At 46.2% G+C, this 14296-nt stretch overlaps 1 protein-coding gene across 3 annotated transcripts in view; it reads left to right on the top strand.

Annotated features, from left to right (window-relative positions):
* The first annotated feature begins 3579 nt into the window (after positions 1–3579).
* The window catches only part of CADM3 (cell adhesion molecule 3), a 31033-nt gene continuing 20316 nt past the window's right edge, over positions 3580–14296 (top strand). For all 3 annotated transcript variants that reach the window (XM_069478525.1, XM_069478524.1, XM_069478523.1), the window contains exon 1: positions 3580–3811. In XM_069478525.1, coding sequence (XP_069334626.1) covers positions 3730–3811 — 82 coding nt within the window. In that variant the 5' untranslated portion in view covers positions 3580–3729. The remainder of the gene's footprint in view (positions 3812–14296) is intronic.

Raw genomic sequence — 14296 nt, 5'->3', positions numbered from 1 at the left:
AATGCATACAGAGGTTATTATTAAGGATGGGGTTAATTAAAACTGGACAATAGGAATAAGAAGCAGTATGAGGAGTAAGAGTTTAGTTGGGTGGAAAACTGAAAAGGAAAGCAATGTGGAAACTCATGTAAAATTTACATGTAAAGAAAAGTCATACAGAGGGGAAAGGTTAGGGTGCAATCAAATGGATGTTGAGCCAAGTCTTAGGAGTTTTTTCCCTACAGGTGCTGTCATCCCCTCACAGATGAATATGTAGAATTTTCCCCCTCAGGCTGTTCATTCTCTTTCCCCTCCCTGGCGGGAGCAGCGTGGGGAGAGGAATGCCCAGTGCCCACACAGCTGCATCAAGCCCAGCACCAGTGCCAGCACCACATTCCACACCCCCAGCTACCCAGGCTGTTGCTGAGTGGACAAGGGCATCCAGGAGGCAAAATCCGCCTTCTCTCCACTCCTCTTCTTTGCTCCCTCCAATTTTCACTGTAGCTACCAGTTCTGTAATCCCACAGATAACCTACTCCAGACTTTGTGCACATCTCTGGAAATGCATATCGTATTTTAGAGTGGAAAGTATGCACAGAGATCAGAACCCAACATGGCTACTTTTATTTTACCTATTTTCATAATGGGAATAATCCTAGTAGGTCAGTCTTTCTTTGTAAAACTCTACTCCTAGTGAATAGAGTAGAAGCCTGTAGGATGCCAGGTGCACATGTAAATAGGGCATTAGAAAGATTATAGACAAGTTGTTATTCCAAGTGGGGACATCCACATCAGCATAGGAGAAACTACCCTTTCACTCTGAGATACACAGAAGTGAGAAATTTTTCAAGCTAGACACTGCTCTAGAATATTGGAAATGATTCCCCTTATCCTTCCTGTCCCCAAGGGTACTATCTGCTCCCCAGCCCCCCCCCCCCCCCGCATCCAATACTGGTATCCCCTTTATCAGCTAACTGTATGAACACAGAAAGTCACGTGGCTTCTCTGAGTTTCATTTTTTTCATCTGTTCAACAAGAGGTATTAATTAGATAATCTTGAAGGTCCCTTACAACTCTAATACTCTTTTATTCTATAATTCTAAGAGCCAATGACTGCTTCCTATTCCCAGGACCTAAACTGCTGCCAAACTGATGCTGATGATGCAGAAAAGGGAAGAGCAGCCAGTAGGAAAAGAGCATTCCAGAGTCTCATTTGCTAGCTCTTAATAGTCCCTCTTCAAAACAGCTCCCCCCCCCCCTTTACCTTCCACCCTTGGTTCTCATCCCTTGCAGTTACAGCAGAGGGTGGGGCCAGACAAACAGTCATTAGAGAATTAAGGGGACAGGCAGAAGGGGTCACTACAGAGCAGCAGATGGAAAAGATAATTAATTAGAGGACTTTGGGATCTAATCCCACATCCTGCCATCCCCACTCTCACCCCCCTCCCCCTCCATTAACCTTCCCTCTCTTAAGCCTGCTTAGATGATCTCTAAGGTTTCTTCTAGCTCCAAAGATAATAGTCTTTATCCACTAAGACCCTTTAACTAGAAGAGACAGATCCTTCCCCTCTAAAGCTGATTGTTTTTGAAAACACCCTACTCTGTCCTTCTCACTGCATGATTAACCTCATGCCAACCTGGTCCCTCCTCTGTCAGAAAGTCCAATCATCCCTTTATCTCTCGCCCACCCCTTCTCTAGCCAGCCCAACCTCTTCTGTCTCTTCTATCCAGATCTCCGCATCCCTCAGCCACACCACCCCTCTGCTTTCACCTCTCAGAGATTTCAAGGTGTCAGAGAGCACCAGGGAGGCAGAATGGTTTGGAGTCATCAGGCAAGTCAGACAGCCAAAGATGGTCAAAAAAACATGCCTGCCAAAAAACTCATGACAGCCCTGCAAAAAAATCATAACTACCCAAACACTCAAAAAATTTCCAAGAAGCAGGCAGAGCTCTTCTCCTAGAAACTATAAACTCTAAAAGCAGTAAGAGAAAAACAGTGGGCCAGCATCCTGATGATCCCGAAGGAACTCCCTGGAGAATATTTCCTCTTGGCTTCTCCATCATTGACTGCCATTTATATAGGGCTTTGCTGGTGACAAAGTACTTTCCACATCCTTGTTCTTGAGCTCCTGGGCAACAGAGACATTAACTACATTACCACAGCAGGTTAAGAAACTGGATTTTAGAGAGGGAAAGATTGCCCAAACATTAAGGATTAGCACCAGGCATAGCTATCCCCACAGAAAGAGCACTGTCTAGAATTTAGAAGACATATACCCAAATCCCTCATCTAGGGACAAAATATTAGCCTCACAAGATTGGAAGACACTTTAAAATCATATTGTTTCATATCTTAGTCAACACTTGTATTTTCCACTATTAACTATCAGTATCACCTTGGGTAGGTCAGTTAACCTCCTTTGGGCCTCAGTGATACCTACATAGTTAAGGGGCTGGACCTGATATTTTCTAAGAATTCTTACACAACTAAAATTATTTTATTCTATGACTCCAAAATTTAGAAATTTATTCCCAACAGCTAAGTTTCAGCAAAACTTAGGGATTCAGAAGGATCCCTTTCTGAGATGTATGTACCAAGACTCTTTCAGAGATACCTAAATCACTAAGAACAGCAAACACCAGGGACTTGGGGCACTTGAACTAACAGCAAGTACAAACATCCTGCCCCTATTACCATCTTACATCTGGCCTCAGAGACAAGAGATGCACTGGTCACAGATGCACTGGTCCTTAAAAGAGTCTGTGGATCAGAACATTCATTCAGGAATCTCTCTGACTAAAACTTGGGACAGACAAGATCTTCTGAAAGATTAAGGAAAAAAATACCGGAGGAAGGGCTGGGGGCAAAGGGGTGGAACAGGGAGAGTTAAGGAAGAAAACTGAGTAGACTTGTAGGCTTCTTGGTTGGACAGGAGTCTGAGGTGAAATCATGTTTTCAGAGAGTAATTTCTTAGACAAGGGATTGAGGGAGATGTTGGTGCCCAAGGCCTGGGGGTTTGCTGGAAGATGCCTTTCAAGGCAGATTGCCTCGGGCCACAAATTGTTGCTGGACAGATAACTGAGGGCTCCAGTAAGGGGCTTGGGGATGCCAGTGTTCAGTAGAACAGTGAGGATTCCTAGTTACCCTCCCGGGAGACGTCCCTGGCTACATGTTCATAGGGAGACCCCAGGGGTTATGGGGATCCCCGGTTGCCAAAGGGTGGAGGGCGGAGCTGGAGGACCTCGGGCTAGTAGGCACGCCCTTGCCCAGGCCTGCAGTGGCCGCTCTCGCCAGCTGGCCCACCGCCCTGCCCGACTCCCCTCCCTCCACCCCAAGCCTAAGAGGGGTGCGCGCGGGGTCCCACTGCTGAGCCAGCTCCCTCCCTCCGATCCACACCCGAGCCGGGCTGGCGGAGCTCCCGGGGGAGAGGGTGGAAGGCACCACCAAAGCAAGGAGGGGGTGTGAGAGGCAGGGGAAGTGGGGAATGCGGCAGCCTTGCCCCCCCACGACCAGCCCAGCCCCCCGTCAACCCCCCTCCACCTCCAACCGAATGGTTTGCTCCGAGCGCCCTATTTAATCCCCGCGACTGCAGCAGCGCCGGCTCCCTCCCGGTCCCCACCTCGGCCCCGGGCTCCTAGCAGCTCGGGGGCGCCCTTTCAGTCAACGTCGTAGTCTACCCCCTCCCCATCCCCAGGCCCCGGGGACGAAGGCTCGCCAGCGCCCAGCCAGGGAGCCGGCCGGGAAGCGCGATGGGGGCCCCAGCCGCCCAGCTCCTGCTCCTGCTGTTCGCCTGCTGCTGGGCGCCCGGAGGGGCCAACCTCTCCCAGGACGGTGAGTGAGGGAGGGGGCGGCGCCAGGGGAGGTGGGGAGCGACCCGAGGCGGGGGTTTGGACTGGGAGTCGGCGGAGGGAGCCTGTTGGCTTTGTTTGGAATCGGGGGTTAAAGTCGTCAGCCGCTGTTAATACCCTTGTGTCTGTCTCTGAGCATCCGAGTCTCTGAGGACCATGGGGTGTGCCGGCGTGTGCACCCTCCTGTGTACACCTTCCAGTGTGTGTGTCTGCGTGTGCACCCGGGGTTTGGATCTCGGAGTTGATTTCTGTTATGAGCAGCCCTGGGTCTGGATGTGTTGCTGTCCGTGTGTGTGCGCGCGCGTCTGTGTTGGTGTCTGGCTCTGCGTTTCTGTGTCAGTATCTGTGTGTATGTCTGTGTCAGTGTGTGTTGGAGGCGGAGTGAGATTTGTCGCTGTTTCAGTCAGGGCGTGTGTCGGGTGTTTGTGTATGTATGTCTGTAGGGGTTGGGTAGCCAGTGCAATCCCCCAAACTGCTGTATGCAAACACTTCTCTCCCCCGCCCGTCCCCCATCCTCGGCGGAGCTCTGAGTGGGCAGAGAACGGGGGCTGGGTGAGGCTGTTGAGGGGGGCGTGGGCAAAGAAGGGGGGTGCTTACCCTTGGACCAAAACAACAACAGGGCGGAGGGTGCCCAGGATGGCAATATCCCTAGCGGTGGTAGAAGCTGGGAAAAGAAACCCAGACAGCAGTGGAGGGGGTGGGAGGGGGGGAGACTGAGCAAAAGAAAGCACCAAGAAATTTGGGGAGGAGAATGCATGGAAAACCCAAAGCTTTCCTGAGCTGAGCACTGATTTTCCCAAATTTGGGGTGGGGTAGTATACCTAGCCCCTTTGCCCCTGTCTGGAACTCAAACCTTCTTTGGTTTGTAATGGTAGAGAGATGAAGGAAGGCGGGGGGCGGGGGGCGGGGGGGGGTAGGCGGGGCCAGGGGTGAAGGGACTTGGGGAAGAGCCCCTCCCACCCTGGGCCGGGCTATGTAGGTCAGCGCTGTGGGGGCACCTCAGCCTTCTTAAAGGCTGCCGAGGGTTAATGGGGTGGCATGGGGGCACAAGACCAGGGAGGAAGCTCAGAGCCTCAGGTCAGCGGAGGAGGGAGGGCAGGCAGTGAAGGGACTAAAGGAATGCATCCTCCTCACTCCCTCCCCTGTCAGAGGAGGAGGGGGGAGAGGGAACAGGACCTCAGCGGAGAAAAGGGAAGTGGGGAGAGTGAGGGGGAGGGTGGTGGCTATGCCCGGCCAGATGCCAAGGAAAAACAGAAAGAACCGCAGGGGAGGAGAAAGGGGAGGCGGCTCCTGGGCGATGGACCCAGTGGCCAGCAGGGATGGGCACAGGGCGGGGCGGGGGTGGAGAGGGGAGGGGTTAAAACTGGGAAGGATGATGTAGAGAATTTCATCCAAGGAAAACAGGCGAAGAGCCAGGGTGCTGGAGGAATAAGCCTCCACCTCACCTGACCTCCTCCCCAAGCCCTGTCTCCATCACGATAAAGGAGCTTCCCCTGGTATGGGGACCCTTGGGATTCCCCTCCCTGCAGTTGGCTGGCTCCTTTCACCTTCTACCCATCAAGCTCCCCAAGGGGAGCTCCTGCCCTAGTCACCACAGAGACAGCAGCCCCTCCTCCCGCTACATGGAATCCCCTTCCCCAGAGGATTGCACTGATGACCCTACTCACTGAGGAGCTGAGGAGAGTCCTGAGGGAGAGCAGGCTCAGTGCAAGGCAGAGAGAGGTAGCTACATGTCTGTGCCTCAACAATGACCCTCCTTATAGGCCTTGACTTTCAACTGCAGCCCCTGGCCTCCCCATCCTGCTAGGTGAGTTTTATAAAGAGAGGCAAGTATGACCCAAACTGCAACTATTTAGCAATGAGAACTGACGATGCAAGGCTGGGACTTGAAAAGAGAGAAAGACATCATCTGAGCAAGCTGTGAGCCCTTCTACTCTAGGATGTAAACACTAGAGACTGGAGCAAATCGGGATGCCAGCCAAGTCTTTCTTCACCAACTATTCTTTCTTGTTCCTCAACTTGGGGGCCCAGAGCCTATTCAGGCTTAAAGTTGACAGGCAGAGAAATGCTCTATCCTCACATTTAGGAATATATCTCAGAGCAGTGGCTTAAGAGAAAGAGTAGAAGGCAGTACCTTCTGAATGGGGAATTTCTAGAGGAGAGATTGGGAAGTGGAGGATGGAGAGGAGGGGTTTGTTTCCAAGGAAGAGTCAAATTGAGCATCATTTTCCTTTTAGAACGTCATCTCAACAGATAGTGGACATCTGTCTGGTGTGCAGTATCACACTGATGCACAAGAAATAACCACAGTATCTTCTACCTTAAATTATTTCTACCCCTTAGTTTCTGGATCTAAGAAGGCCAGCACTGGTGGTGGGAGGTAGGTGCATAGATTTAATGTTCATGGATGGTAATTCTGAAGGCTATTCTAACCAGCATTATGCAGAAGGTGTGTCTAGAACCCCAGAGTTGGCCTGAGGCCCCTGGGCAGAAAACTAGGCGTGCATATTTTAACTGTTAATGTTTGACCAAAACGAGGAGAGATGCTGAGTGAAGGTTTAAGGACAAGATACCCTAATACACTGCTGCTTGAATAGTCAAGGGTGCTGTGGCAGGGTGGCTATTTTTGTTTAGAAAAAGGAAAACAAACTTTATGTACTGCTGGGGTATCTAGTTCCTTACAGTACAGCACAAATTTTTTAAGCTTTAAAAGGCTGATCAATGATTGAGAGGGTGGAAAAGGGCAAGCAACTGATACCTGGAACTGGCCATTAGTGCTGTGGCTAGAAGCTCAGGAAGCTCAGAAAGACATTCAGAATTTGCCACCTGCCCTTCCTTCTCACATTTCTCCACTAATATTGGCAAAAGTTGGCAATTCCAGGTTTGGGGGATACAGGGCCTATGAACTTAAGATGAACTGTGATCATCTCTCTGGTGAACAACGTGACATTCATAATTGTGACCAGCCTTCTTTGGATTCCTCCTTCCCAAGTTATCTGCAGCACTCTGTGAGTTGACCTAGTGTAGGATGGATAGCCTCACTTTGCGTCGGACCAGATTACAGCAATTTAACTTGGTACAGCATTTCCCCACACATGAATATCTTTTCCTTCCCAATGACCTTCTGTCCACTAACATCCACTCTGCAGCCCCTGGCCAGGTGCCCAGTGTAGACATCATGCCCAATGTGCCAGAGAAGTCCTGTAGGCATTCACTCTAGTGCTGCCTATGGATCTGTTTGGCTGATCTGCTCTATCCAGTTTCTGCTCCTAGTTGCAGCTGTAATGGTACTGTAATCTTCTGTTTCTCTTCCTGATCTCTTCCTAGTTCCAGGTGTAACTCTTGGGAAGGATATGTTTATGTAGACATGTGCCAAAAGTTGAGAGACACTGGAACAATAGTTAGTTACTTTCATGAAGAACCAGTCTGTATGAGGTAGGACCCAATCTACAGAATGTCAACTTCCTACCCGGCAGTTATGCCAACACTCTATCCTAAGTCTGGACAGCACTGTAGGTGTTAGTAGTTTCCTCTAGGACAATGGTTTTCTCACTTAAATTAAATTTAAAAAAAAAAAAAAGATGTGAAACTCCTTTACCAAATTAGTAAAACAGACCAAAGGAGAAATGCTCTTGTTGAAATAGAGAAGTAAAACCCATAGCCCTTTTCCCTGTCTTATTGGCTTCCTCACACTCCTACAGTCCTTAAGGCACCACCTGGGGTTCTGCTGCACAGTTCAAAAATCCTCCGCCCTAAACTGATAGTAGAATGAGCCAGCCATTACCCTCAGGCTCTCTCTCCTTCCTCTTCCAAGGAAGAGGAAGAAAGGAGGCCCAAATCTAATTTCAAGAGTGCCTTGTTGGAGCTATTCACTGTTCACTTGGAGAGAGTGACTCATAGTTCTGCAGCCATAAATTCCACAGACGGCATCGTTTTTGTATTCTGGTTACTCTGAAATAGCAGACCAGGTAGTTGTGTCATTGCTCTGTAAATCCTTAGATTTGATTTTAGTACTCCTTGCTGTTACTTCTTTCTTGCAGTCCAAATAATATGTAGAATGGGATCAAAAGCTGCTTTTCCTTAAGTTACATAGTAGGAAAAAAATCTTCACAGATATCACCAGAGCAATAAAAACCCCTGGGGCTGTGACTAGTCACATTCTTTGTTGTTTCCTACTCCAGTGGAACTGTATACTGGCTCAACATTTTTTGTCATCTAATTCTCAGTAATGGAATTTCACCTAAGGATGGTGATCTAGATTCCAGATTCTCCTTGACAGCAAGCTGTGGACTAGACCAGCTCCTTACTGACTACTGAATGAAAAAATCAAGGTTATTAGGAAGTTCTGGTAATTATATCTTCTTTTATTTTCATGTTAGAATTTAATGTTTCATGTTTAACCATTGGCTATAGGCCCATACATTGGAACATTTTGTTTCCTGTATGAGGTCATGTCCTAGAGGTCCACCCATAAGCTCTGAAAATAGCAATCCCCATGGGAATATTTATGAGAGACAGAGAGAAACATACCATCAGAAAAAGAGCCTGGTGAAGCTAGACATCAGAAAAAGATTCAGGTCTCTAAGAGCTTGGTCAAATTAAGTATAAACACTCCAAGTCATTGTAAAATGAAGAAGAACAAGTCTCTGGGCAAAAGGCCTGTTTCTGCCTCTAGGATCAGCAGTAGTGATGATTTTTTGCAAGATCAGAACCAGCTGATGCTCAGGTCTCTGTAACTATCCAAGCAAAAACCCGATCCAATCCTGCTATATATGACAAGGAGATCCATCCCTTCTAGTACTGAGAAGCCAAGCTCTCAAGAGTCTTGAACATATGAGGCCGTTGAGATTTTTACATAATAGAGGCTCGGCAAAGGTACACATTCTTCACTGAAGCAGCAAAAGGGAGAAACATTTCTCCCTTTACTGAAATTTCCCTAAGCCTTAAGAGAGTGACCAAATTTCCCAACTAACACAGAAGCCCTTAAGTCGTGAGAACAATAACCTTCCTAAGAGGCCTGATCTCATACCTTTTTTCTAGGTATGATTAAATCTAAACTATTTACAGCAATCTTGAGTGGATTAGGGCACTCTGACTCTGATACATCTCATATCCTACCTAATGATAATACATACACATTTTGGCTTTCTCATGCCCTAGTGTCCCTGAGGGGGCACAGGCTCTGTTCCCTCATTAAAAGATAAGCCTAATTTTATTCATAATAAATTATAGCAAATTAAAAACCCCTCCATCATCACTAATACCTACATATTTGACATAATTACAGAGCCTTATGTTGACAAACTCAGTCTGGTGGTGGTCCTCATTTTTTTAGCACAATCTTTTTTGGATGTATATCCACCTGACAGGTTCAAACAAAGTACTTCGAGAGGACTTTTAAAACAAGTGATGGATGTAGAGTGATCCTAACAGAAGCCCTGATGTCTGTTCTTTCAGTTTGTGTGCTTGGGAGCTAGCTGCCTTACCCCATGATCCCAATTCCTCTTTCTTTGTGGAACAAACTACCTATGCTTTGAGCTCTCCATGGTACTAGTCCCTGACAGTGACACTCCAGGCTCTTCTTGTTGCTCTCCATGGTCCTGCTCTACCTCCAAGCTTCATAATCTTCTTCTCCACAAGGCAGCCCTCAGAACAGAGCTGGAATCTCCCTCTTTCCACCACAAACACATACATGGTCTTGGTTATAGTCCCTGATCTGCTCCACCATGAAGAGGGAACAAAACCCTGAGACATAGATCTGGGCAGTCCTCACGGTCATCTAATCAACTATAGAAAGGGGACAAAAGAGCAAGTCATTCTGAGGTTTAAAAAAAAGCGCTAAAAGTGTTTTTTTGAGATGTTCAGGAAACGGGTGCCACAGTGATCTTGAATGGCCTCAAGAGAATTGGATGTTTTGCCATATCTGGACTCATAGATTGAAAACAGAACTACAAATAGCTGTGTTCTAGATTGATTCAGTATTGCTCACATACAATAACCATATACAGTTGTGCTTCAGTATCCATGGGGGATTGGTTCCAGGACCTCCTACAGACACCAAAATCTGAAGAAGCTCAGGCCCCTGATATAAAATGGAGTAGTATTTTCCTATAACCTATGCCCATCCTCCCATATACTTTAAGACATCTCTACATTACTTAGAATACCTAATACAATCTAAATACTATGTAGATAGTTGTTGCACTCTGTTGTTTAGGTAATAACAAACAGTCTGTACATGTTTAGTACAGACATAATTTTTTCCAAATATTTCTGATCTGCAGTTAGATGAATGCACAGGTGTGGGACCCACAGATAAAGAGGCTGGCTAAATTCACTATAAATGTGGAATGTAAAGTGCATCCTACACATTTCATAAGCAAGGACCTCTTTTTCTTACCCCTCCCCCTCAGCATGGACCTCTTAACAGCACCCTGGGCCTGACAACCAACTCTAACTGTCCTTTCATGGTGCTTCTTTTCCCTTTTCCCACAACCTTAGCAAATGTAAAAACAATATATAATAATGGGTTATCAGAACAGATAATGGAGTAATCCAATATGTGAGAGGCATAGAAAACAAATATCAAGACCCTGATTCATTTCCCCAACCTTTACAGGTATCTTGTGCAGAACTAAATGGCCTTAAATATAACCATCCCATCCCAGAGTCCAGGTCCTATCTCAGTAGATGCATGTTTAAACTGTACTCTGCTATGCTTTGGGAGTATCTGCCAATAAGCTGATGATGACAAGTGTGGCAGGGAGCCGAGAATGCTCAGCCCCTGACAGTCTTAGACTAGCCAGCCTGTTTTTCACATCGCATCAGAACTACACAAGCTTCTCTTCCCCTAAATGCTGATTTCTCCATGTCAATTTCTGCATAATAGTTCATATGATGGTTAATACTTACAAATGACCTACAGCCAAGTCTAATTGGAGAGACAGCTTTCCAGAGTGAATTTCTAGGAACCCTTTTTCATTTTCCCATTTGAAACAAGGAGAAGCTTTGTTCCTCAAGGACAGGTAATGGGAGTGATTTATCTCTATGAGGGAGCTTTCAGGAAGACAGAACTAGGGTTACAGTAACAGCTGGAGTATCTCCCATCTACTCATCTCCCTGAGCCCACTGTTCCCATGAAGAGTAAACATGTTTCAAAAAGATTCAAATACAGAAATTCTAACATATTTTTAAATATGTATATCATCCTTCTATGTGAACTCTTACCTCTGGGATTCTTTAACTCTCTCAACTCTCCCCATCTCTTTCCTGGAGGTCCCCAGGAGAATGGTAAGAAAGCTAAATAACATAAAGAACAAACTAAAATGTTGTCTTCTCTAAGGATTTGCTTTCCCTTTCTCCAGCTAGACTTATACTAATTGTGTATTGATTGCTAATTACAAGCACCTTTAGCTCATTTACTTCCAGTTCAGGGTCAGAAAGGTCAGGTGCATCACCTTGCCCTAGGGGGAAAAAATAAAAAGAAATGAAGGCTGATGTCTCAGCCATTCATCTCTAAACTAGCCATTGCTTTTCTCTCCCCTTTCTTCATACAGTCTAGATATTGGCAAGATAGGGTGGAGAACTAGCACTTCCAGCACCAGATTTCATTGGAAATATGCAGATTCTTGTTTCATATGTTTATTTTTTCATTTTCTATGCCCTGGCTCTTTGCTTCCAAGTCTGAGTGTAGAATTCCAGCCAAAGTCTCAGACAGGGTAAAAAGCTCCTGAATGTGAACTGGTTTATTGAATCTCTGACTTAACTACCTGATATTTCTTGGAAACCCAGCAAGTCTCCAATAAGTACATCAATGACAAGTAACCTGGGACTTAGCATAATGGTCAGTCTTTGCAGAGTCTGGAGCTGAGTTCTTGAGTTATTATAAAATGAGAGGCCAGTTTTACCATCTGCTCCTAATCATTTTTTTGCCCAGCAGATGCAAAAATTACAAGTGGAACAATTCCACTCACTAGTTCTTACTCTACTTCTTAAGGACAAAATCTTTCCAAATACATATTATATGTTTCCTCCCCTAATCTCTATTCCAGAATCTCACACAAATATAAAAATCACCATCACTAAGCCCCTGAGCCTCCCATATTTTCATTTATCCTCAACTGCTGCTTAATGCCAACTCTTTTCTGGTTTCCAAGCCCTGGAGTCCAGTGTCAGTGACAGATGGACTGAGCCTCAGCCCTGGAGAGGAGAGGATTCTGGCCCTCTCCTGGGGAGTTTGAGCAGAAGAGAGAGCCTGAATTCTGCTTTGGGGAGAATTTCTGAGTTTAAGCCATATGGTTTTCTGGAAGGAAGGGGTTCTGATTAATATGGGCATGTGAAAAGGGCTCTGTATCTGGGTCATGATAAAAATCTGTGTGTTTATGTCATAAAGAAATAAAAGCAGAAATATGAATATTGAGAACTGTAGTATGTTATATGTGTGTGTGTGTGTGTATGTTGAGGGGCACATGTGAAAGGAGAGAAAGAGGGCAACCAAGTCAAAATATGCACGAGTCTTAGGCAACAAAAACAAGTGTTTACACACATCAAAGGAGAGACAGACACTCAAGGAAGGTTTAAGAAGAGAAGAAGAGTTCTTTTGTCAGAACAGTATTATTTGCCATATTGGGGACTGTGAGATCTGAAGACTTGGGAAAATATCTCTGTTTCATGGAAAAGTTAAATTTCCAGAAAGGTACAAAGTAAGGCTAATGTGGACAGTGTGCCAGGATTTTAAAAATACAGATTTTTTTTTTCTAAGTGAGAAGAATGGAGGGAAGAAACTAAATCTCAGTTAGGATTGAGGGAATCAGTGAAACTAGAGTAGTGTGGATATGTAGAGCGGAACACATTTTTCTTCATGTAATGCTCCTAACCATTGCCCTGAACCTGTCATCCACACCCTGACTCTGATTACCCAGTGAAGGGAAACAGTAAAAACAAGTCAGGAAGATCAGAACCAGCAGAGATGAATGCTTTCTTGCTTGACTTCTAACAAATTAAACTTTTTCACAGCATTGTTATCCCACCACACCAAGCCATCAGGCTGAAATATCTAAAGTGCAACATGAAGAGCAAAGGAAAATAAGATAGAGCCCGTTGAGAAACAGAACTCATCCATGCACTCCAACAGGTACCGAGGCACTGAGATCAGTACTGGAGAGTATGAGCAAGCTGTTGGAGCCTGGACTGAGATTTCTCGTCTTCAGAGAATCTATTCTTTACTTCTCCCTGATTTTCTGGGCTTTCTGGCCCATTCCCAGTCCCTATTTTCCCATACCCTTCCAATGAGCTAAATTGAATTCTGCTTTTGACTCTGTTATGTTTCCTTTCCCAAGTAGTTTCCTAAGATGGGGGATTTTTTTTTTTACCAAGTTCTATTACATATGTGTGAAAGCAGCAAGATAAATTTAGGGAAAGGGTATAAAATCCCTCCTCTCAGTTTAAGGGGACCTCTAAGAGCTCAGACGAAGTCTGGCCTCCTGACTGTCTCTCTATTGCATTAGAATGCAGATCCTAAGTCAAACGTGTCCTGATTTCTGAAGTATGTGATCATGAGGAGATGGGGTAAACAGACACTGCTAAAATGGCTCAGGGCTGTTACCATCCCTGGCCTCAGGCTCCTACCCAAAAACACCTGATGAGAGCCAGTACCTGCACAGAACCTGCTGTCTAGAAGCTCTTACTGGGCCCTCCTCTGTGCTCAGTCTTATCCTGCCCTCTCAGACTCTTAGTGCAGAACACTAGATGCTTGTCTAGAGTACACAGCCGAGTCCTAGAAGGAAGGATCTAAGGCGAGGAAGGGGCTCCTTTGGGATCCCATCCCCTTCCTTTTTGTCTCCCAACTGCAATTCTCCTTGCTACAACTCAGTATTGGCTACAGAGGGGCTTGTTTTGGTTGGGGGCCAGCCCAGGGCTCCCTCCCAGTGCTAATGCACTGAGAACACTGACTCAATAGCAAATCAAAGCAACAGCTGTCCCCACCTCCTTCTCTGCCACCCACTTCCCAGTCTCTGCTCCTCGGAATCTTAACTAAGTCTCTGAGGGCCCCCCTCAGCCTACCACAAGCCCACTTCTGCCTCCAGATTTTTTCTCTCTCTAGCTCAAGAATAGGACGTGCTCCTCTGCTTTTTTTTCTCTCTTCTTTTCTAGCCCCTGTCTCCCACTTCACAATCAGGTTAGCATTCCCAGAGCTCTCCACCTGCAGGTGCCAGCAAGCACAGGCACATGCACATGACACACACATGACCTGTCCTCCTAGTCACCCGCTTTAGTTCCTAAGGGCATGGCAATAGCTTCTGCCCTATGGTCTCTTTTGTGGGAACTAGAACTTTCCCAGAAGTTTATGAAGATGCTAACTGTCCCATCTTCAGGGATTCACTCCTCATCTCACCCCAAGTTCTCCAACCTACCCAGCATTTAGTAGACTTAGTTCCTATGAGGTCTGGAGCCCTGGGGTTCCTCATTA

Source organism: Eulemur rufifrons, chromosome 8, assembly GCF_041146395.1.
Source record: "Eulemur rufifrons isolate Redbay chromosome 8, OSU_ERuf_1, whole genome shotgun sequence".
In the NCBI taxonomy this organism is placed as follows: Eukaryota; Metazoa; Chordata; class Mammalia; order Primates; family Lemuridae; genus Eulemur; species Eulemur rufifrons.
Note: the sequence above shows the minus strand (reverse complement) of the source record. Positions and strands in the feature narration are given on the sequence as shown.